The sequence below is a fragment of the Pan troglodytes genome, chromosome 2 (genome assembly GCF_028858775.2).
Source record: "Pan troglodytes isolate AG18354 chromosome 2, NHGRI_mPanTro3-v2.0_pri, whole genome shotgun sequence".
Lineage (NCBI taxonomy): Eukaryota > Metazoa > Chordata > Mammalia > Primates > Hominidae > Pan > Pan troglodytes.
This window is the reverse complement of record NC_086015.1, coordinates 32,472,158-32,498,553: the sequence shown is the minus strand read 5'-3', so window position 1 is coordinate 32,498,553 and position 26,396 is coordinate 32,472,158. Positions and strand designations below refer to the sequence as shown.

General features: G+C 34.6%; 1 protein-coding gene across 7 annotated transcripts in view; it reads right to left on the bottom strand.

Annotated features, from left to right (window-relative positions):
- The window catches only part of ZCWPW2 (zinc finger CW-type and PWWP domain containing 2), a 173,766-nt gene that overhangs the window by 6,784 nt on the left and 140,586 nt on the right, over window positions 1-26,396 (bottom strand). For 4 of the 7 annotated variants that reach the window (XM_016940089.4, XM_009445066.5, XM_054681573.2 and 1 more), the window contains 3 exons: window positions 25,042-25,088; window positions 5,227-5,285; window positions 3,730-3,797 (listed from right to left, as the gene is read on the bottom strand). In XM_016940089.4, coding sequence (XP_016795578.1) covers window positions 3,730-3,797; window positions 5,227-5,285; window positions 25,042-25,088 — 174 coding nt within the window. The remainder of the gene's footprint in view (window positions 1-3,729; window positions 3,798-5,226; window positions 5,286-25,041; window positions 25,089-26,396) is intronic. The other 3 variants (XM_054681574.2, XM_063805531.1, XM_063805530.1) reach the window with 1 other exon arrangement.

Here is a 26,396-nt window from a genome sequence, read left to right as displayed (position 1 = left end):
TCCCCAAGCACTTTCATACTCAATCAACAAATATTTACTGTTTACCTACTAAGGGGCAGGAACACAAGAAAATAGGCATAGACTAATAAGCCTTCCTAGCTATCACCTCCTTCTAGTCAATTTCAGGTTTTCTCTATGGAAAACCTCTTTCAAAATAGTTTGAAACAAGCTTTCTGATAAGCAACTCCACATCTTATAAAAAGTTCTCATGTTTAAAAACAAACAAACAAGCAAAGCCTGTAATTAACATGTTAGTTGCATCCACATAGATCTGTGTTCTAGGGTTACTGCTAAGGCCTAAGAACACGAAGTATAGAATGCTAGATTCTAAAACAGTGGCATTCAAAATTGTGTGGGCATAATAATCACCTGGGGAGTTTATTTAAAAATATAACAATGTCATGTCTATCAAATCAGGATTTTCTAGAGGAATGTAAATTTTTTATTGAAGCACTTTTGTTAATAAAACTAATGCCCTCTTTAAGACAGATTTCTTATTTAGTAACCTGTTAATAGATGACTGCTCATGGTTATTTTCACACCAATTCCCCAGTTCCACTCACAAATGTTACATTTTCCTACTTTACATTCTGAGTCTATGGAAATTGACAATGACATTTAATACACTGTTGAGAAGATAGATTTGAAGCTATGCTATAAAAGAAAAAACAGCAAACAAACATCTTTATATTTCTAATGTCAGGCTAAAATACAATCAGTTTATGATAATAAATATCATTGCGAAATGGCATTGTAGGCTCTCTGTTTTCAAGTGATCTGAAGAAATATGTACACTGCCTTTTGATCAAAATTAGACAAAGTAATGGATGACTTCATAAGTCAACTAGGGTTTACAACACCAACCTGACTGCTGTCAGCTTCTGCTTCCAGAGCAGTGGGAAGTTTGCTTTTCTAAATAAGTATTCCTATATTGTAAATGAAGTTACAAAATAATTCTCAAAAAATAGCAGTTACCTTAATCTACAAACTATGTTATCAGAATTGGTCAGTGATATCCTCCAAAGATACGGACAAAATGAATGCCTTTGCTGATTACATGACCAATCATCTTCTGTCAACACTGATTATCTTGTAGTTTCTCTGACTTGTTTCAATTTATTGTTGAGAGTGAAGTGGTAGCATTACGGCCACTCCATTACTCAGAGAAAGTTAAAAAAAAAAAAAGAAATGAAAGAAAAAATATGTATCTGTAATAGCGAAGTCCATATCTAGCTTTTTTTTTTTTTTTTTTTTTTTTGAGACGGAGTCTCACTCTGTCACCCAGGCTGGAGTGCAGTGGCACAACCTTGGCTCACCGCAACCCCCGCCTCTCGGGTTCAAGCAATTCTCCTGCCTCAGCCTCCCAAGTAGCTGGGACTACAGGCACGTACCACCACACCCAGCTAATTTTTGTATTTTTAGTAGAGACAGGGTTTTACCATGTTGGCCAGGCTCGTCATGAACTCCTGACCTCAGGTGATCCACCTGCCTCTGCCTCCCAAAGTGCTGGGATTACAGGCGTGAGCCACCATGCCCAGCCCCATATCTAGTTTTTAAAAATTAATGTGTAGAAAATAAATCAGTGTTGTTTTTCCATTCCTGATAAGAAATAACTCACAGTTTGTCTCAATAACTCAGTCACTATTTTAAAAACTTTCAAATACAAAATTTATGGAGTTTTCTTTCACCTCGACCTATCTATTAAATGTTTAAGAAGCTGTTTCCTCCTGATAGAGTTTGGATATGTGTCTCTGCTCAAATCTCATGTTGAATTGTAATCTACAGTGTTGGAAGTGGGGCCTGGTAGGAGGTAAGTGCATCACGGGAGCAGATTTCTCACAAATGATTGAGTACTATCCCCTTGGTACTGTCCTGGTGATAGTGAGTGAGTTCTCATGAAATCTGGTCATTTAAAAGTGTGTGGCAACTCTCCCCTTTTGTTCCTGCTTTTGCCATATGACATGCCTGTTCCCCCTTTACCTTCTGCCATGATTATAAGCCTTCTGGGAAGGCTCCCAGGAGCCAAGCACCATGCTTCCTAGAAAGCCTGCAAAACTGTGAGCCAATTAAAAACTCTTTTCTTATAAATTACCCAGTCTTTGGTATTTCTTTATAGCAATGCAAGAACAGACTAACACATTCCCTTATATAGTAGCTACTGGTTGGGTTACCCCAAAGCTGGCACTGAAAAAAAAATCCTAAATAAATTTGCAGGGCTATGTCAATGTTGAAATTCTGAAAGTGTTTTAATAAAAGAGAAGGGTGATGAGGAGGAAAAAGTACTTAGTTTTCTTTTATTTTCTAAAAGAAAGGTGTTAGAGTCTAAAACTTTTCCTACTTTACATTCTGGATTTAAAAAGAAGTTATTTTTAAAAAATAACTACTTCATCCTTTCTGTAACCCAGAGTGGAGTGCAGTGGCGTGATCATAGATCACTGCAAGCTCAAACTCCTGGGCTCAGGTGATCCTCCCACCTCAGCTTTCCCAGTAGCTAGGACTACAGGCATGTGCCACCATGCCCAGTTATTATTTTTTTTTTAAATTTTAGTAGAGATGAGGTCTCACTGTGTTGCCCAGGCTGGTCTTTAACTCCTGGGCTCAAGGGATCCTCCCACCTCAGCCTCCCAAGGTGCTAGGATTACAGGCATGAGCCACTGCACCTGGCTTTCCTTTCTTTTAATAAGACTACAACAACTGACTTATTTAGCCAATTGAAATGCAATGCCATAGGATCCCCTGGGAGTGGCTTCAAGGAAAAGGGAATATATCACTGATAACTCCTCAGGGTTTAATGGGCTTTGAACATGACTGCCAAAGTTCCACATTGCAAATAAGCATTTCACTGCTTTTCAAGACTAAAGAAAATGTAGAAGGAGGAAATTGCCTTTGAAAACTAAAACTTTCTCCCTGCATTCCACATTCACTCTACTGTGTTCTAACCAACGACAATTTAGTTGGAAGCCCCAGTCTTCTGCTTTTCTTTCTTCTCTCCCTTTGGCACTCCTAGGATCCCAGTAAGTTTGGAATGAAGAAGTCTGGATTGAAATGTATAGTTGTTGGTATTTCTTCCCACAGCTGCTGGTGCTTTATTTATTTATTTATTTATTGAGAGGGAATCTTGTTCTGTCGTTCTGTCGTTCTGTCGCCCAGGCTGGAATGCAGTGGTGTGATCTCGGCTCACTGCAACCTCCGCCTCCCAGGCTCAAGTGATTCTCCTGCCTCAGCCTCCAGAGTAGCTGGGATTACAGGTGCATGCCACCACGGCCAGCTAATTTTTGTATTTTTAGTTGAGACCGGTTTCACTGTGTTGACCAGGCTGGTCTTGAACTCCTGACCTCAAGTCATCTTCCTGCTTTGGCCTCCCAAGGTGCTAGGATTACAGGCGTGAGCCACCGTGCCTGGCTGGTGTGTTATTTTAAAAAATTAAATCCATGACTGAGACAGAGAAAATTCAATTCAAGGAAATAGAAACCTAAAGAAAATTTAAAAGCCCTGGTATGTAAATCAGTAACAAAAATGATTCATTAATATTTCTCATGTATATGTGTATATATACACACACATATATATGTGTAAAAATGTATACATATGTACGTACATGTATATATGTACACACACACACACACACACACACAGGAGATCTTTTTTTTTCCTTCAAAGGACTACAACTACATTCTGTGGAATTATATATAGGCTAAAGAACTAAAAGCAGGACAGGCTTTCACATACCCATGTTCTCCTTTGATAAGGCATCATCAGAACAAACATTTTCAAAAGAGCATTTTAAAATTGCTTTCCTAGAAAAAGAATTTGACAGATTTAGTTTCAAAAGATCAATCATGAATATTTAAATGACCATTTATGCCTATTCATTGGTAACTGTAGATTATAAATGCATATATTTTCTAAAGGTAATTCTCTTGGTTGTTTTATGTAGTAACAAAGTATGTTGCAGTGAAAAACAAAAAGACTAATACTGATTTGAGCTCTCACTAGGTGCAAAGCATTAACAATTTACCAAGCACCTTACACTGGCTTTTTCATAATCCTCCTCCAAAACACCTACTAATTTTTACTGTCATTATATAAAGAAACTGAGAATTTGAGGTATCAGAGAAAAACAAGAAATTTGACAACTTAGGTAAATGGTGGAACATGGTAGAACTAAACTCTCTCAGACTGCAAAATCCATACTGTTTCCACAATTCTACGTTGCTGACACAGAGTCAGAAAAAAGTTTGCTCAAATGTACTTTCTCTAACCATAAGGTCTTGAGAAAGTCACTAACTTCTCCAAGCTAGGGATTCTTCATTTTTTAAAATGGAGATTATAATATACTTCCTAACAATTTGATAGGGTTACTGTGAAGTGTAATGAAATAAGGCAGTGGAAGTCCATTTTTAAAATTTAGTTATTCATCTTCTGAAAAAGTACAAAGAAGGGCTACCTATTGGTGTCAGTCCTTGTTTTTGAGTAGGACCCCTCCTAACACAGCACTGATTACCATTCTTTAAAAAATGACTGGTTCAACGATAAACAGTAAAACTTGTCATCTGTGGCTTATTTGTTCACTATGAAAACCTGTTTCTGGTTTACATTAACTATTTTTAAACTAAAAACCTCATTCTCTTCTGATTGCTCATAAGATATTAATCTTTAAAAGTTCTGTTTCAAAATATTTCATGAATATAAAGCTTTTTCCGTACTTCTAAGACTACTCTTATAATTCTATTAATTCTTTTAGAAAACTATAAACACAGTATTTTCCAAGTGAAACAGAATCAAGGATTGTGAGATGCGGTTTCCAATAAAGCCCAGCTCAAACTCCTTTGGCCCCTTATCCTGGCACAAATTTCTTTTGGACCCTCACTATGTCAGTTTCCACCTATATACTAATAGCTTTGCATTTCATGTGCTTCTGGCATTTGATATTTTTTCTTTATCTAAAGGTTATATATGTGTGTACAACTTTAACGTGTTTTTATTACCATTTTTATGTGTTTGTGAAGTTATGTAAGGGGGAGTGGATAATATAGGAGGTAGGCATCCAAATCAAATCAGTTTAGCACTCCTGAAAGATGAGCAGATCCATGCAATTGCCCTGACTATGCAGTGGTTGACTAGACGTAAAGATGTTGTTTAGGGTTATCAGCTGGGGTGTTTCTAAACTAAATCCAATATATATTTCAACTTTATCATAATACTATTTAATTTCAAAAAGCATACCTTTTCCTTTTTCTAAATTCGGGCTTCTTCTTTTCCATATTATTTTTAGAAGTCTGCTTCTATAACACAAAAACAAAAATATGAGTTAGTTCATATAGGACTAAATCAGCTCAGTAAAATAATGGGTCCCATGCAGTTCAAGTAATTTGGTCAGAAGAAACACCCCGGCTGATAACCCTAAACAACATCTTTACGTCTGGTCAACCACTGCATAGTCACGGCAATTGCATGGATCAGCTCATCTTTCAGGAGTGCTAAACTGATTTGATTTGGATGCCTACCTCCCATATTATCCACTCCCCCTTACATAACTTCACAAACACATAAAAATAGTAATAAAAACACGTTAAAGTTGTACACACATATATAACCTTTAGATAAAGAAAAAAAATCAAATGCCAGAAGCACATGAAATGCAAAGCTATTAATATATAGGTGGAAACTGACATAGTGAAGGCCCAAAAGAAATTTGTACCAGGATAAGGGGCCAAAGGAGTTTGAGCTGGGCTTTTCATGTCTAGGCAAAGATAAGTGACATGTTTTGAGGGTGACACTGGTTAGAGAGCTGTGCTAATAATGTTCCATAAAGCCTAGGGACTTCAAGGATTTTTTCTGTCCATAACAAGAAAATAGGAAAAACTTCACTCACCGGGACACAAAAGCAATAAGGTAGTACGCAGTCTGACATGGGGAATTAGATGACAAAAAGCAATAATCCTAAAAGAATGAAAACACTAGGTCTACACCATTAAAGTGAGAAATCCAATTTCATGTCTCCTGAGATTTCCCAATCGAATAATTAACACGAAGACTTAGCCAGGACTTCTAAAATCACCAAGACAAAAGTAAGCAAAAGAGCCAAGAAATTAATGTAAAAATGTATACAGGGTCTTTGTAATTCACAAGTATTAAGAGCATACAGATCATCTGGAGAAGAAAAAGCCCATAAAATAATTATATTTGCACTGTATAGTTCAGTTGACATAAAACTATAAACAGGCAAAGCTAAACTGTGGCACTACAAGTCAGGATAGCAGTTACCTTGGAGGTAGGAAGTGTGACTAGAAGAGGGCATGAGAACACTTCTGGAGTTCTGGAAATGTTTTGCTTCTTGATCTGGTGCTGGTTAGAGGGGAATGCTCATTTTATAAAAATTCATCTAATTTTATCTACATTTATGATTTTCATTTTGTAAGTTTGTATTACAGCAATAAACCTAAATTAAAAATAAGTATTTAAGTTATTAAAGGGTTAAAATGGATTAGAAACTATAATGAACAACTTCAGGTTTCTATGATATCTATGAGACATGAAAGAATTTTTAAGAAGAGCCAAATAGCACTTCTAGAATCAAAAAAAAAAGTCAAGTCATTGAATTTAAAATTCAATGGATGAATTAAAGAGCTGATTAGATACACTGAAGAAAGAATAACTATTCTGGAAGGTAGATTTGATGAGATCGCCAAATCTATAGCAGTGAGAGACAAAAATACTTTTTGGAAAAGCAGCTAAGAATCATGGAGAATAGAATGATAAGGTCAAGAATATTTCTGAAAGGAGTTGCATAAGAATAATATAGAAACAAAATGGAAGATAAAATATTTGGAGTGATAATGACTAAGAATATTCCAGAATTAGGCCAGGCATGGTGGTTCGCACCTGTAATCCCAGCACTTTGGGAGGCCAAGGCAGGTTGATTATCAGAGGTGAGGAATTTGAGACTAGCCTGCTCAACATGGCAAAACGCTGTCTCTACTAAAAATAAAAAATAAAAAAATCAGCCAGGCATGGTGGTGCACACCTGTAATTCCAGCTACTTGGGAGGCTGAGGCACGAGAATCACTTGAACCCTGAAGGCGGAGGCTGCAGTGAGTTGAGATTGTACCACTGAACTCCAGCCTGGGTGACAGAGCAAGATTCTGTCTCAAGAAAGAAAAAAAAAAAAAGGAATTTTTCATGTCAATTTGTAAAAGCCCATGGTGCCAAGCTATAAAGGTAAGACAATTAGGCTGTAATAGACACCATATCAAAACAATATCCAGGAACATATCTTCAATTAAACAATATCCAATAAAACTATAATTCAAGAAGGTAGCCATATGTGTGTGTTTGTTGATACTGAGGAGTATAAAAAGGTTTAATACTATTTTCTCTGCTTTTTGTGATTATTGATTTCCATGATTATGAAAAAATTACAATTTTTAAAATAATATTTTTCAAGAGTGAGAACTAAAAAGATAGAACTTTGCTGAAAGAGCTACTACAGAATGTACTTTGGAGGAAGAAGATTAATCTAGAAAAATCAAAAAGAAGTGAAGATAAGTAAATTAAGTGCTGAACATTATGTAAATCTAAATAAACACTGACCTAAAAAAAGACAAATTGGTAATGGAGTAAAGAACAAAGAGGATTTACAAAAGTAGACAACTGAATGGAAGAGGAAAAGGGGTTAGACAAAGGTGAAAGCATCTTAAGAACCTTGAATTATTCAGAAGAAGAGTGATGGTGATTAGGTTTACATTGTTAAACCCATTAAGCATGTTCATATTTAAGGATAATCACCAAAAGAAGAGAAATATAATTTGTATTTTTTTAAAGAAAATTCATTTCTATTATGTCTAAAAATATGTACTTCAATGGATAGAAAAATTCATAGATTTAACACTTGGATAGACAGATAATGCCTGTCTATTCAGCACATTTATTATTAGAATTTGCTGCTAACATTTTTGAAAACATTTTTGAAAAAATTTTTCAAATTAAGTACTTTCCATTTAAAATCTTGTTTACATTATGTACATTCATTTGCTATATTTTCAAGTTTCATAATTTTGTTCGAAACTCACTTTAAGCTATTAGTTCCCATGAGTTAGGATCCAACCATATGACCCATATAAAGAATAGACATTTGCTCCTAGTTGGTTAACATCTGGATAGTTGAATGACTTCCTGAGTTCCCTTACTGCCGTGAAATTCAATTCATCTTCCAGATTGTCATACGTTTACCTCTTCCCCTCTTCTCTCTCCAGTGTTGATCCTTTTCACTTCAGCATTGATTATGCCCAGGGTCTTTCTTGACATCTGGGGTAGATTCTTAGCATTGACTCTCATCTTGATAGCTGAAAAGGCTACAAGTTCCAGAATGTAGCTACCAGGTGGTAGAGACTCAATCTGGTTCCCTTAGTGACCATGGAGTAGAGATTCTGTTCTAATTGTTTCATTCCCTACTAATCCTCAGTGGACATGCATAGTGTTTGTAAATGACTAATACAGTTAAGACATTTGTAGATCAACATCTTCTCATGGAAGATCCTAGACTTTCCTTACAGAAACTGGTGGCTTCTTTTCTTATGTCCTCAGGTTGGTTGAGGTTCCTCTTGGTTTGGTGGGGCATCTCTGATGCACAGTGAAACAGCTAGGAATGCTCTCCTGTAGGTCTAGGGTTGGCTGAGGTAGGTAGCTCTGCCCTACATGAATTGCATTTTCCTAAGACCACTGGGTAAACTTGGGTTAGTGTAGAGCTAAAAAGATAGAACTTTGCTGAAAGAGCTACTACAGAATGTACTTTGGAGGAAGAAGATTAATCTAGAAAAATGAAAAAGAAGTGAAGATAAGTAAATTAAGTGTTCAACATTATGTAAATCTAAATAAACACTGACCTAAAAAAAGACAAATTGGTAATGGAGTAAAGAAAAAGAGGATTTACCAAAGTCAAAAGAAAAGCAAAAATACACAAGCCTCTTAAGGACTATGTTGGAATTATCGCACTGTCACTGCGACGTTATTCCATGGGCCAAAGTAAGTCACAAAGTTCAGCCAAAGGCATGCAGTGGGGCAATATACTCTTCTTTAGAAGGAGCAATTGCAAAGGGTGTAGCTAAAAGAAGGTGGTCACATCTCCTCATTTCAAAAGTTATGATAAAGCTACAGTAATCAAGATAGTATGGTATTGGAATAAGAACAGAAAAATAAATCAACAGAATAGAATTGGGAGTCCAGAAAAAAACTCTCATGTATATGGTCAACTGATTTTTAGCAAAGGTGCCATGACAATTCAGTAAGAAAAGAATAGTCTTTTCAACAAATAGTACTCAGACAACTGGATATCCACATGCAAAATGAAGTTCAACCTGTACCTCACATCATACATAAAAGTTAAAATGGACCAAAAATGTAAACGTTAGAGATAAAACTTACAACTCTCAGAAGAAAACACAGGAGCAAATCTTTATAATCTTGGATTAGTTAATGGTTTCTTAGCTATGACACCAGAAACACAAACAACAAAAGAATAAATTGGATGTCATCAACATTTTAAAACTTCTGTGATTTTAATGGACACAATCAAGAAAGTGAAAAAATCTACATAATGAGAAAAAAATATTTTCAAATCATATATTTGATAAGAAATTGTATCTAGAATATGTAAAGAACTCACAACAATAAAAATACAATAAGTCAATTAAAATATGCACAATGAATTTGAATGGACATTTCTCCAAAGAAGATGTATAAACAGCCAATAAGCACACAAAAAGATGCTTAATATCATTAGTCATTAGAGAAATGAAAATCAAGACCACAATGACATACCACTTCAACCCACTAGGATAGCTAATTTTTTTTAAAAAATAGACAATGACAAGTGTTCACAGGGATGTGAAGAAATGGAAATCTTTATTTATTGCTGGTGGGAATATAAAATGGTACAGCTACTTTGGAATATAGTTTAGTAGTTCCTCAAAACCTCAAATTTAGAGTTACCCTATGATCTAATAATTCCAATCCTAGGTATATACCCAAGAAAAATAGAAGCATATTCCCATACAAGAACCAGTACATGATTGTTCATAATGGCATTATTTATAATAGCCAAAGAGTAGAAACAACCCAAATGTCCACCAATGGATAAAGTGTCGTATATCCATATAATGAAATATTATTCAGCCATTAAAAATGATGAAGTACTGACACATGCCACAATATAGATGAAAAGTGAACAGCCAGACATAAAAGTATTATATGATCTAAAATGTCTAAAAAAGGCAAATCTATAGAAGCAGAAAATAGATTCCGTGGTTACCACGGAAAAGGGCAAGGTGGGAAATGGGCAGTGATGGTTAATGGATATAAAGTTTCCTTTCAGGGTGATGAAAAACTGTTCTAAAATTAGCTAGTGATGTTGGTTGCAAAGCTTTGAAAAAACTGAATTGTACATTTAAAAAAAATGAACTGTATGATATACAAATTAAATCTCAATAAATCTGTAATTTAAAAAACGGAATGACATGGAAAGGTTGAAAGGGACAGGAGTAGTGGCTCACGCCTGTAATCCCAACACTTTGGGAGGCCAAGGTGGGCAGATCACTTGAGGTCAGGAGTTCAAGACAAGCCTGGCCAACAAGGTGAAACCCCGTCTCTACTAAAAGTACAAAAATTAGCTGGTGTGATGGTATACAACAGTAATACTCAGGAGGCTGAAGCTACTCAGGAGGCTGAAGCACGAGAATTGCTTGAACCCGGGAGGTGTAGGTTACAGTGAGCCAATATTGCATCACTGCACTACAGCCTGGGTGATGGAGTGCGACTCTGTCTCAAAAAAACAAAAGCAAAACAAAACAAAACAAAAAGGTTGAAAGTGAGGAGCTGGAACATATTCATAATTATTAACAAAAGAAACCTCATGTAGCTATTTTCATGTAGAAAAAAGCAGACATTAAGTCAAAAAGCACAATCAGAGATAAAAAGGGTTATTACCAAATGCTAAAAAAAAATTAACTCAGAAAATATAATTGTCTTGACCTGTCTATTATCTAAAATATTGGTGCAATAATTTTGATGTTTGTTCCCTCCAAACTTCTTGTTGAAATTTGAGCCCCAGTGTTGGACATGGGGCCTAATGGGAGGTGTTTGGGTTATAGGGGTAAATCCTTCACAAATGGATCAATGCCCTCCTTTGTGGGTGAGTTCTCAGTCTATTAATTCTCACTACGGTTGGTTGTTAAAAAGAGCCCTGCTGACTCCCCTTTGCCTTCTATCATGAGTGGAAGCATCCTGGGCCCCTCACCAGAAGCTGAGCAGATACCAGCACCATTCTTCTTGTACAGCCTGTAGAACCCTGAGCCAAATAAATCTTTATTAATTACCCAGTATTCCTTTATAGCAACACTAAATGAACTAAGACACGTAGCTTTAAAATGTACAAAGTGAAAACACAGAATTACAAATAGAAAATGCTGAATCTACAGGGTTTTTTTTACCTCTCTTAAAATTTCTTACACAATTTACCTCAAAAAATAATAAAGCAGAAAAAATATAGTGAATAGGATAATTCAACCACAAAAATAATAAGCCTAATATAATGAACATATATTAAACCTAGCATTGAATAATTAAAGAATAAATATTGTTTCCAAGCCTGAAACATTTATAAATTTGACCACCTACTGGTTCGCAGAGGAAGTCTCAAAAATATTAAAGTAATCGCTATTTTATAGACCACATTCACTGACAAAAATGCAATAACATGTGAAATCAAAACCCAAAAGGTAGCTAACTAAAATTTGTAATAAATTCATAGAAGCCAAGATTGCACCACTGTACTCCACAAAGGGAGACCCCATCTCAAAAAAAAAAAAAAAAGAATATTGAAAAGTCTAAATCACTGACCACCATCTCCAAAGACAATGTAGAGCTATTATTTCTATATTGTTATTAAGTATCATCTTAAATTAACTGCATGTTTGAATATAAAGTAAAAAGGTTTACTACAGGAGGAAATAAGATTAAAAGATAACAACAAGTGAAAAGTACTTTATCGGTACTAATGGAAATACCATTAAACAGTTACCATAAATCACAGAGATTCCTGCTGAAAAAAATTAATTCTTTTTCTACTTTGTTAAATATTCCACAATGACTGAAATGAACAAGTCAGTATTTACCAAAATGCTCTCTGCCTTCCTAGTATGAGCCTTTGATAAAATGTGATGGAGAAGAGCACAGCATTTGGTATAACAGGATCTAGAGTTAAGTGCTTATTCTGGCACTTACTGGCTATGTCATTTTTGTAAGTCACCTGACCACTCCAATAGCCAGCAAGTCTGGTGTAAACAATAAATATTTGTGGCCTAAATAACTATTTGGCATTTCAAGGTCTTCTTTTTGTTAAATGATGCCAAAAAATATCTACCTCAAAGTATTTGAGGGAAGATTAAATAACATTTCAGAAAATATCCAACTCTGCTTGCCAATTAGTTGTTCAATCATTGTTTACCTCTGGACCAGTGTCCAGATTCTACCCTTTTTGTTTATAGCATATGACCGAGGGAACTTAGCATTCTGGTATAGTAGGAGCTTGGGTAGTACACTAGTTTCCTAGGACTGCTGTAACAAATTATCACAAATGGAAAAACAAGAGAAATGTATTATCTTATAGTAATATAGGATAGAAATCTGTATCTGGTGACACATTAAAATTAGGGACCATCTCCAAGATGATCTCATCTTACTATCCTTACCTTGATTACATCTGCAAAGACCATTATTCCAAACAAGGTCATATTCTAAGGTTCCAGATGGATATATCTTTTTGGGGCCACTATTCAACCCACCACAGGTAGATACTGTAATATTTACCTATCCCATCCCTTCCACCTCTCTCACTACTGTTGCATAGCTGATTCTCCTATGTTGTCTAGCCTAGTACTATTCAGAGTAACGGCCAGAATTAGCTTGATAGAAATGCAAATTTTTATGCCCACCCTAGGCCTACTGAATCAGATACTCTGGGAGTGGGCCCAGGAATCTGTGTTTAAATAAGCTCCTTAGATGACTCTCAAGCAAATTAAAGTTTTTGAGGCACTAATTTAATGCTTTCCACCTATCCACACAAATATAACACTAGGTGTCACTGATTTTAAATAAACCAAATAAGTATTAATGCTTTCCTTGTTGAGTGTAAAAAACAATGTGGTTACATGGAAAGACTATATATATATATTAAAAATATATATTTGTTAAATATATATATTATATATTATATATATTATATATATATTTAATGATAATTAGGATTGCTGACTGGAATGGCAAATGACAGAATTGCCTTTAATTGCAAAGGACAGAAAATCCATAGAACTGTGTTTACATTAGATTTATATAATCTGCATAAACTGACTTGACATTGCCCATTTCCTTAAGTCACTATTCAGCTAAATGAAGTTTTCTTTTTTAATTTTTAAACAAAAAGAATGAGTCTGTTAGTTCTTTTAAATCCGAGGGTGTGAAATTTTGATTCAGTATTTTATGCTCAGGGAAGACATAAATATGTTTTGTAATCTTCTTTTGAGAGTAATTGTCAGTCAATAATCACTAAAGAGCTGCTTGCTTTGACAGAATTTCTAAAAGTGAATCTGTGTGCTTTGAATAATGTACACAAACTCCTTGTTAAAAGTCATATAAAAGAAAAAGCCAATATCCTCATTTCCCTTTGAAAAATCTGCTTAGAATAAGGATGAAAACTAGTTACATGTAGCACTGCAAATGATAGTTATTACTTAATCTGAGTATCCAGACAGTAGAGATAATATAGTTAAGTCTTTGGGCCTAGACAATGATTGCTTTCAACTTTCCTTTGAAAAGGAGGGGAGGATTAAAATGATCATTTGGTGGCCCTATTTTAGACACTATTTCAATAGAAAGAACACAAATCTAGTGTTTCTTATATAAATGTCAATCATCAATTGCTACATGCTCCAGTCTAGTCAACCTTTAATAGAGTTCTGCATTCCTATGAGATTTGAACAATGTGAGAGACCAGTCCCTGGCAATAAGACTTATAAATATCTTGCTGTTCCCTGCACTCTCTTCTTCAGCCATGTGTAAGTTTACAATAAAGCACTGTGGATTTCTCTGCTTTGAGGGGCTTATCAAAGAGAACACTGGAGTGTGTATTCAAGCAGTGAGCTGAGACATGAGAGCACTTTCCCTAAAAATAGCAGTCGATCACCAGCCCACCTTAAACAAAAGGCATAAAAGGCCTTTGATTAACACTTACAATCCTGGCTGAGGATAGCAGTACCAGGAAACTTCAAGGAGCTCTATGATTTGGTGCTTCACTAATAATTTTTAAAGCCTTACATTTAATTTATTTTTTAGTGGTCTTTGACTATATATACCAGAGATAGACCATGAAAATCCAGGTATTTCTTTTTGTAATAGAACAGATTTCACTTATAATTATAAAGAGTTTAAGAATACTAAGGACTAATCCAGACAGGGTGTCCGGGGAGGGACGAACCCCATGGAAAGCAGAATTTGTGACACAGTTGCTTAGCTGATTGAATAAAGCCAGTAAATTAGATTATTTGACCTCTAATTGTAGACTTTTTGAAAATCCAAATCAGTTGAAACAATTCCTACTTGGGTACAGTTTTTTCCTAAAAACAACAGATATCTTAGCAAGGGGAATGCTGGGAGAACATACTGTTTTTAGGGAAGACTTTCTAGAATCTATGTGTTTCAATTAAATTCTAAAAAGCTGATGCAGAGAATATTCAGTGGTTATAGTATCCACATTATGCTATTTTTCTGGACAAAAGAATGAATGTCAAATGTTTCATTATTTGTTTTATAATTTTTCTCTATATCAGCTAGAATAGTAAGGATAACCAGCCTGATTATTCAACCCATGGATCATTGTCAAATGCTTTAAGCATTTACCTTCAGTGTAATGCATAAGAAGATCTCTCTCATACATGGGAATAGACAGACTCTCCACAATAGCACAACTAAAACATTTAAAAATTATTTTTAAAATGTTGTCTAGTATAGTAGAGTATAAGTTTAAGATGTATCTCTAATATAAATATTTCATGATACGGCAAATTATTTCTGGAACAAAGTGAAAGAATTATTGTTATTATTATCATTATTTGAGATAGGGACTCACTCCCGTCACCCAGGCTGGAGTGCAGTGGCGCAATCTTGGCTCACTGTAGCCTGAACTTCCCAGGCTCAGGGGATCCTCCCACCTCAGCCTCTTGAGTAGCTGGGACCACAGATGCACGCCACCACACCTGGCATAATTTTTGAATTTTTAGTAGAGAAAAAGTTTCACCATGTTACCCAGGCTTGTCTTGAATTCCCGGGCTCAAGCGATCCACCTGCCTCAGCCTTCCAAAGTGCAAGGATTATGGGCATGAGCCACCCTGCTTGGCAAAGTAAAGGTATTAACTACATAAACAAAAAGACAAATAGCATCTCAAAATCATTATAATTTTAAATAATTTTAGAAGTAGTAATTTATAGGTTTTTAAAGAAAGAAAATAGGTCTGTGTCATTTAACATAAATGAAAAGTCGAAAGACTTGTGGACAAAAGCCAAATGCTTATAAATTTGAAACCGTAGGCTTGAATTCTGCTATAAGCCAATTTTCTTTTCACTGACATTGTATTTTTTCCAGTGATATCTCTCCCCTTTGCAAGCAGAATAGTAGTGTAACTATTAGGCATAGAAAAATCACTTAATATAACTAGTGTAATTGCTACAATCTATAAAATACAAACTCATTATTCAAATTCCTATCTATATTATATCAATAACCTATTGATTGGTAATACTGGTTTTGGTTTTGATGGAATGGAGTGAAGATGATGATGGTGAGCAAGAAATATTCCAGACTTCAGAGGAAACTCAGATTCATTTTGTGTGGAGTCTGAAGTTGGAAACAGGACTTATGTGTCTCTGAATCAGAGAGAAAGGATTACATTTTCAATAAATATAATCAGCAAAATGCATTGAAGAAAACTGCATACCACAACCTTAGGTCCAAATAACAAAGGACAACATCTGGCAGCTGTTCACCATTTGATAACTGGTACTTGAGGAAGATTTTGTTTCTTAAAAAACGGCAGCCACATTTTGTGGAATCATATTTCTTGCTTTCAGGCTCAAAGTTAAAATATAGAATAGAAAACAGGGAGACTTATGGTTGAAAAGTTTCAAATTTTTAGAATCTGCAGCACCAGATTTTAAGTATCATCAAATTCAAATTCCAAGTAAATTAATCTCAACTGAATTTTTAAATGGGCATTATGTACAGAGAAAAATTAATACAAAACTAGTCATTATAAACAGTGACATTCAAAAAGGATACTTTTGTGTTTGCTTTTTAGTAATAAGGATGAAAACAAGTTTTAAACGACTAGAGAAAATCACAGATAGATAAACCTCAATTTTTGTTTACCAAAAACCAGATTTGCATAATTAAACTCTGAATTTTCTCAGACAAACCGCTCACTGCACTGGGAAAGAAACACTGGTTTAGGAAGGCATCACTATACCCCTCTCCACTTCTACTTTCTTAGAACAGCCCCTTACAACTGCAACCCTAGCGACAATAAGCAGCCCAGCAGCCCTGTGGATGGAAAAACTTCCCCTTATAGCTAGTTGCTAGCCAACATTTCTTACACTATTTGCCCTGTGAACTTGGGGAATAATGTGGTCTTCGCACTACAACATACTATTGTTTTCTCTCCAGGGGAGAAAAACAAATGAGTTTTCAACTCTGCTATACTCACCCTTGACACGCATTTACCCTGTACTTCTCAGCTCCTCCCACTCCCACTGGCCATTTTGTGAAAACCACAAGTAGGCAGTTTGGCTGAAGACAGATCCATGAAGCAAAAATCAAATACAAAAAAGGGTTAAGCAAATATATAAGTCTCAACATAGACTTTTTCTTTTTTAACTTAAGGAGCAAATACAATAATCTGCACCGGAAAATTGGTATTCTGAAGCAAGGGATTCTTTGCTTGCCTTCATAAATGGTGTATAAAAGGATTTGGAATCAGAGATTTATCTATTTTCTCTAATTGTAATATTTTACTACTAATTGTTATCCTATAGAACTCCTATAGACTTTAATTCAAGATAAAAGAGGTAAATCTTGCAATTTAATCAAGCAGGGTTAGTTATGAAGTTACTAAAGAGTATCTTGTTAAAATCACCCTCTGGAAGGGCGTTTTAATACTGCCCTGTAAGGAGGCAGTTTCCCTCTACAGATTTTGAGCATAGGGCAAATGAAATTAGTATGAAAAGAACTTTCTGGTGGGATGTGGGTGGCTCATGCCTGTAATCCCAGCACTACGGGAGGCCAAGGTGGGAGGATTATTTGAGCCCAGGAGTACCTTGTCTCTACAAAAAAAAATACAAATATTAGCCAGGCATGGTGGTGCACACTTGTGGTCCCAGCTACTTGGGAGGCTGAGGCAGAAGGATCATTTGAGCCCAGGAGGTGAAGGCTTCAGTGATCCGTGTTCACGCCAGTGTATGCCAGCCTGGGCGACAGCCTTGTCTCAAAAAAAGAAAAATGAACTTTGTATGTTAAGATTTACACTGATGATTTAAAGTAATAAATGGATAAAATGGATAAAAATTTACATGAGGAAACTTTCTGGGTAAGGAAAATTCTTTATTTTGATTGGGGATGATAGTTTTATGAGTAAATATATTTAAGAAAAATTTATCAAACTATACACTTAAGATCTCTGCATTTCACTGTGTTTAAATTTTACTTCAATAAAAAAATAAATTATGAAAAAGTTGAGTCAAGTTGGCTAAATAAAATTTATAGGAGGTCGTCGTTGAGGACTGTGCCCCTGCACTAGGCTCCAATAATCCAAACCAAACTAGAATGGAGTCACTTGCACTAGGTGTCATGTAATCAAACTGAACTGAGACATAAGCCAGTCTTCCAAAAACCAGGAGATTTCACAGCAACCAATAACAAGGGTCCCAGTCAATCTGAGCTGGCATAATAAGAAAGTCTCTTCTGCTTTAAGCCACACAAGGAGAGTAACTTGAAGTAACCTGATGTTAACCAATCTCATTTTTTGCACAATGCTGTTTCCTTCTTCCTGCTGGAGCTGCCTTACAAAAGCTGATCATTCTGCTAATCCCAGCAGAGCACCCTTCTATTTCATAGATAAGATGCTGCCAGATTCATGAATCGCTAATAAAAGTCAATTAGATCTTTAAACTCAACTTGTTGAAAATTTCTTCTCTGAAAACTGAAAGAAAACTATAGTAATAGTACTGAAAATGGCAAAATGGTGATGGAATACCTGAATGATTCAAGTCTGGGGGCCACTGGCCTATGGAAAGGTGAATGATGCCCACAAAGTAGAATACAAAAGGAAATTAAATGGGTTTTGAAGCCTGACTGCAACTCTTCCCAAGGGGTTCTGCTCCTTGCTATTCTTTTCTGAGATTTCTCTCTGCCTAGGGCTAGAACCCAGCAGTAGGAATCTGCTATAATATATTTATCTTCTGGGAAGGATGCATATAAAGCCAAATAAATTAAGTGAGTTGCAGTACATGAATTCCATATTAATAGCAAGCTTAGCAATTACCACAAATATCCAGACATCTAGTCATAAAATGTAAGCAACTTATCCTGTTAATTGGGCTAATGAAAATTTTCTGCTTGTTATGAAAATTTTTTGTAATAACTTTGGAGAGAAATACTTTTTATCAGAAAACATAATAGCTGAAATTCCTCATATCGAAATGTATAAATCAAGAAAATGGTCCTTAATTTTGTTGTTCAAATAGTAAGTTAAATTATTGGCATTAATAAGTGTTAGGGAAAAAGATACACATAATTTCTGTAGGTAAACAAAAAATTAAAAAACAGATCCTTTTCCAGTTGGTAATAATATCTGGGATAGAGTTAATTAGAAATATGTAAAATTCTCTATTGAAAAAACTAAATAAAAATGGATAGAGAACCAAACTATGTTTCTACATGGATGCATGTAGTATTATAAACATGAAATTTTTCCCTAAATTAGTACATAGATTTCTTTTACTTCGTATCATAGAAACAACAACAAATTATGATGTAAACTGGCAACAACATCTTTATTATACTAATACCTGTCAATGACAATTATGGCATTTGCAAGCACTGATGGTGAGAGCACTTCAACATAATCCTTCTACTGGGAATTGTCCTTAAAAAAACAATTCCACGAATAGGGTAGGAGAGGAAGCTACACTGATAAAGCTTTTCATCAGTGTTACCAATAACAATAGAAGAAAGGTTAAGTGAATTGTGAAACATATTTTATATTAATAAAAGAGCAGTCTTTTAAAGCATGTCAAAAAAACACTGAAATCCCCAAAAGAGACAATTTTACTATATAAATACAGAAAAGGAACAAAACATTTAAAAGGAAAATCAGAAAATGTTTGTAACATATCAACAAATTATTAATAACTAATAAGTGTCTATGCCTACAAATCAATCAGAAAAAATATAAGCCTAAGAAAAAATGGGTAAGGGTATAATTAGGCAATTTTCAGAAGAAAACCCAGGCAATACCATTTAGGAAATAGGCATGGGCAAAGACTTCATGACTAAAACACCAAAAGCAATGGCAATAAAAGCCAAAATTGACAAATGGGATCTAATTAAACTAAAGAGCTCTGCACAGCAAAAGAAACTATCATCAGAGTGAACAGGCAACCTACAGAATGGGAGAAATTTCTTGCAATCCATCCATCTGACAAAGGGCTAATATCCAGAATCTACAAGGAACTTAAACAAATTTACAAGAAAAAACCAAACAACCACATCAAAAAGTGGTCGAAGGATATGGACAGACACTTCTCAAAAGAAGACATTTATGTGGCCAACAAACATATGAAAAAAAGCTCATCATCACTGGTCATTAGAGAAATGCAAATCAAAACCACAATGAGATACCATCTCACACCAGTTAGAATGGTGATCATTAAAAATTCAGGAAACAACAGATGCTGGAGAGGATATGGAGAAATAGGAACGCTTTTACACTGTTGGTGGGAGTATAAATTAGTTCAACCACTGTGGAAGACAGTGTGGTGATTCCGCAAGGATTTAGAACCAGAAATAACATTTGGTCCAGCAATCCCAGTACTGGGTATATACCCAAAGGATTATAAATCATGCTACTATAAAGACACATGACACGTATGTTTATTGCAGCACTGTTCACAATAGCAAAGACTTGCAACCAATCCAAATGCCCATCAATGATAGAATGGATAAAGAAAATGTGGCACATATACACCATGGAATACTATGCAGCCATAAAAAAGGATGAGTTCATGTCCTTTGCAGGGACATGGATGAAGCTGGAAACCATCATTCTCAGCAAACTAACACAGGAACAGAAAACCAAACACCACATGTTCTCACTCATAAATGGGAGTTGAAAAATGAACACATGGACACAGGGAAGGGAACATCACACACTGGGGCCTGTTGGGGGGTGGCTGGCTAGGGGAGGGATAGCATTAGGAGAAATACCTAATGTAGATGACGGGTTGATGGGTGCAGCAAACCACCATGGCACGTGTATACCTATGTAACAAACCTGCACGTTCTGCACATGTATCATAGAACTTAAAGTATAATAAAAAAAAAGGCATAGCTAATCCTAACTGTCTAATAGAACTATGATACTATTGTAAGTCTGAGAATTTAAAATTTTCTTAAATCCTTACTTCCTATGTCATTCTAAGGAGAAATTTGGAAGAAAAGTACTAGCATTTATTAACCACCTATTATAGTAACTATATGTTATTATAATTGCTTTGTATATTAACGTCTATAAAAATCATACAGGGTAATTATTATCGCTGCCAATTTAGAGAGATCTGATTAAATGAGGCTAAAAGATGTTTAGGTTAACTTTCCAAAGGTGACACAACAACGAAGTAGCAGAACTAGCTCTTGCAGACAGAGTTGTCTCAATTATAAGTTTGTATTCTTCCACCACAGTACACTGTTTCCTGAATACACACACACACATACACACACACACACGTATATATGTATATAAATATATATACATACATGTACATATCTATTCAAACATCTTTCAAAATCTATTACAGGTAACACCATCAGCTGGGTACACTATTGTTTTTTAGTCCTTATTTTATTATTTATCTTAGGCCCACTTGACTCAGATATTTATTATATCTATTAATTCTGGCCTGCACAAGTATTATGATATTCTACAGATACTTAACGAGCTGTTGTAAATATCTTATAGTTCACGGGATATTAGAGTAGGAAGGGACTTACAGAATCTAGACCCACTCCTTTTTATCAAGTGGAACTCAGAGAGATTAGTGTGACTTACTCAGAGTCTCTTTCATTCAGACTGCTGCCAGTGGGGCAGAGGTGATCAGGCAGGTGCACGTGTACTACACACCTCTATCACACATGGCTGAAGAGCTAAAAAAGGGAGCTAAGTGAAGGGCAGAAGCTTGTAGATAGAAGTCTCATACTTGACCCCAGGAATGCCAATCAAAATAGGCACTTAGGAATAGTATTGAAGATGGCAACACTCTTATATCTTGGTTCAAAGAGGTGGCAACAACTGATACTACAACTCAGCACAGGCCAACGCATAACTTTAACAACTTATTCCTCAAGGTCCACTCCTGATTCAAGGGAAGCAGGGAAACACTGTGAGTAGCTTTGATCCATCAATTCTTCTTTGGAATCTATCCTATAGAAATAATAGTACCAGCATTTAAGGATATATATCCAAGGATGTTTACTAAGTCATTTCTTATAGAAGCACCACACCACACCAGGAATTTGAAAACATCTACATATTCATCAATATATGACTGGTCAATAAAACTTTGATACATCTACTATGGTATGCTATGCAGAATGTTAAAAACAGGTCTATATTTGTTAATCTAAGTATTTAAATCTATAGAGTAACATATATAATAAGATCTCATTGTAAAAAATAAAACAATCACAAAACATTTATACGTATATACATATTTGTTTATATAAATATATAAATATTATCTCTGGTTCACAAGTGAAGAAAGCAGGCATAGGGATGTTGACCACTGCCAAAAACACAATGCAAAAATGGACGATAAAAAAGTAAATAATTGATTCAAGAGCCTCTCACCCTGGGTTGAAAATCTTAACAGTTTGTATTTTGTTTATTTCTATAAATACTTATGTATTATATAAATAATGTATTATATAATGTATATAAATACTCTGTATTACATAAATAATGTATTATATAATGTATATAAGTACTTACGTATTTATATAAATAAACAAAATACAAACTACTAAAATTTTCAACCCAGGATGAGGGGCTCTAGAAGCAATTACTTACTTTCTATCATCCATCTTTGCATTGTGTTTTTGGCAGTGGTCAACATCCCTATGCCTGTTTTCTTCACTTGTGAACCAGAGATAGTATTGAATATGCCCCATAATTGCTGTTGGAATAAAATGAAACAACATGTATGTAGTGCCTGGCACTTAGTAATTACCTAATATATTTTGCTATTATCTTTTGCTTTCATACCAACAGCTTTCTTTTATACATCTATAATATTTTATATAAAACAGTGCTGTCTTTAAAAATATTGTGTTCAATATCCATAAAACCAAATTGTAAAGAAAAATAAAAGCTACCTTACTAAGTGAAATTAACATTCAAATCTTAATGAGGCTACCTTGTCAATATTTTAATAGGAACTAAGAAAAACTAATTAAGATTAAATAAAAATATCTAAAAGTTCCATGTGGCTAGAGTAAGTTCCTTAACTTCTCTAACCACAAATGACCTTCTTTATAAAACAATGATAATAATGTCTGCCTTGTTTTCCCCTCGGGGTCTGAAGTGAAAGACAATGTTTGTGGAAATGTTTTACAATCTTGCTAGCAACACTAAAAATATTTCTAAATGTTTATTTTTAAAAATTCAGTGAAATCAATGCATTTCATGTATCTCTATTAATTTAGTAAGTAATATTTAGTTTTAAGACAAAAGCCATCTCAAATTTCCTGTTACATATCTGTAAATTCCTTCCACGGTTTCTCAGTAACTACACTTTTACCTTTTATGGCTAAATATATAGTTGAAAATGTTCCAAAGTGTTCAGTAAAATAGTCAATAATTTCGAGAACCATTTAATTTGTCTATTCTATGTCAGTTTGCCTCTCTATAACAAGCCTTCTCATTCCTTGGCTTTTAGCCTAACATGCTGTGTTTCAGTATTATTTTGTATTAACTCAATATAAAATTATATTTGTAGTTTGTCGAGTCCAGCAGAACATCCAAAATTATTCCAAATGTTGGACAGTTGTTTTACACAGCCCTGTTCCATGCATCTCAGAATATCTAGTGTCTCTAATCCTTGCCTAATAAAACACCTTGTATTCTCCAAAATTGCTATAACCCACAGCATCTCCAAAAATTTCTAAAATGTCCCCTAAGACAGTATCTCTCAAACTATCTGTGGTAAAGGATCAGTTTTTTCCCCAGTCTATCCGAGATCTATACTTTTATTAAATAAAATAAAAATAAGTTACTAGAGAAAAAATTAAATAAAAAACAAAGACATATTAAAAAATACAAGCTCCATTTTATACTATTAGATTCAACAGACAAAAAAAATTCTATCAAATTACTATACAAGTTCATAAATGATTACTCTTACTTTCTGTACATATCTCATTGCAGACCAACAAATAGTTTAAAGGTCAGATCTGGCCCATGGCACTGAGCCTGAGAATAGTATTGCCTTTGTTAAGAACAACTGGTACAGATAAAAGCAATATATAGAAACACTAGTTACTATCTTTATAGTCTTTGATTCTAAATACCATTTAGCAAAGATTGAAATAAACCTATCCACATTAACAATACTGCACTACTTCACATATTCCTGTCTAAATCTCCAGATGAACACACAAGACCTATATCCTTTCTTTTATAAAGGGCAACCTTGTTTTCTATGATACTGGATTCCTCTCTGCAAAGGAGCTGAACATTATTCAGCCAGTGAAAAGCCAAGATTCCTATATTTATAAGCCAAAAAGCAAAAAGATAAAACAAAACCTGATTTTAGAAGGACTCATAAAATGTACAAAGAATACAAACATGATGCTCATCCTTTGCCTAATCATCTATAGATACATGCCCAACATCCTTTTCTGTTCCTTGAGGTTACACTTGACCTTCCCTTGATCCGCTCTGCCTCACCACTCAACACGGGAAATCTCACCATAGGCTTTTCATTCTATCATAATTCCTTTTATTGTGGCACTAGTATATGTCCACAAGTATTTGTTTTAGGCACCAACTCTTTCTCTTTGTTTAGTGGTAAGAACATCATCTCTTGAGGAGAATGTCAAGGTTCATCCTATCTCAACCAAGTTTTTGACAGTAAGTAGAGTTAAACAACTCTCTGAATGCAATATTCAAAATAATGTATTAAATTGTAATAATTCTTTAAAAATGCTGTTGACAATTTTCATTTAAAAAATTCCAGGTTCAGAAAATTCATTAAGATGGCTGATATTGTTCTCTACTTAAGTTTAAGGTAGACACCATGTTGAGCCGTAAATTCTACTTAAATTTTCTATGAGATTGTGTATACACATTAGAGTAATATAGTATATAAAAATATTTTAGTATATGAGTATGTATATGAAATATAATTTAAGTAAAAACACTCATTTACTTGTTTACTTATAGTTCTCTATTGTTCTAATTTCTGACAGTCCGATAACATTAATATAAGTAACCATAAATATTAATTTCCTAGTATTAACCTAAGAAAGGAAACATACTGAAGTAACATTCAGAAGAAAAAATGGATTGTATGTCATTGTTTGTTTTTAAATAATATAATTTTCTTTAAAGAATAGTGTTAAATGAAATTTGAAGTTTGTATATTTTATATAATAAAACACAATCTTACCCTTTTCTTGACCAGTGCAGCAACTTTGTCATGTGTTTCGGATTTATCTGTAAGACAATGAAACATGGCTGCTTCAAAAAAGTGCCTATGTTCCTGTTCAAATAAATACTGAATTACACAATTAGAATTTTCTACTTTCTCATTACTATTATAACAGTATTTTGTTCCCGTTGTCCCTTTAATTAATATGCTAGTAAACTGAGCTGCCCATTGTTTAGTAGAGCAATGCAATCCAAAAGTAATAATATGAACATTTTTATACTTATTTGGCAAATCTCCTCTCTTAAAGTTGGTTAGTTGGATGTCCTCAAGTTGGTGTCTAGTATATCTTATTTCTAGGTTCTGGGGAGCTTGTGTGCTCTGGAGTATATAGGATCTAGAACTGAATCCCAGCTGCCTCCATTTTCATATCTATCTATTATATGCTGGACATGGGACAAGGACTTTATATAGATATCTTATTTAATTCTCATTATAACCTTGTAAAGTACGCAGTCCCTCCTCACTTCACAGCTGAGATAAATAATGTACCCTGCCTGAGGTCATGCAGCTTGGCCAGAACCATCTGATCGCAAGCCTCTAATTTTTCCAGAATGTCTGCCGTCTCCATTTGGGACCACTGAGCTGCCAACAGTGCCTCAGAGAAAGATTCAGCAAGAATGGAAACTACTAGTACATTTTCTCATTATACCACTCCTAAATTTAGTACATTTTCTCATTATACCACTCCTAAAAACAGAATAATTAGTAATGAAATAGTTCATAAAAAACTATCCCAGGATATTATTTTGAGATGTGCTAAAGTATGTATGTGTGTATATGTATCTATTGGTTACAACTGTTGTCATAAAATATAGAAACTCAGAGGAACAGGTTACTATATTCATGCCTACAACCTGGTGGTTACATGTAAACTATCCTCTTTCCTATATCCAGCTGTATATTTAAGATGATCCCTCTTTCTGGAACACCCTTTCTCTCCACTAATGAATGTATAAGGTTATGTGCTACTACAGATATTCCTCTGATTAGGATAAAACTCCACCTCTTTTGCAAAATCATAGTCATATAAAGCCATGAAACTTTCTTCCTTGTATTATGGTTAGTTATGAACATGTCTAAGTATTCTGTGAAACTAGAATATTCCTCAAAAGCAGGGACCATATTTTATATGCAGTAAGTGTTCAATATTACTTATAATTAAAAATGTATATGTATTTCATCCAAAATCTCATATGAATCTGAAATATACATTTTACCTTAACAAATTAATGTAATTTATTAATTAAAATAAACTGATCATTTACTTGGTATCAGCTACTATATTAGTATAAGATATAAAACAATGTATATGC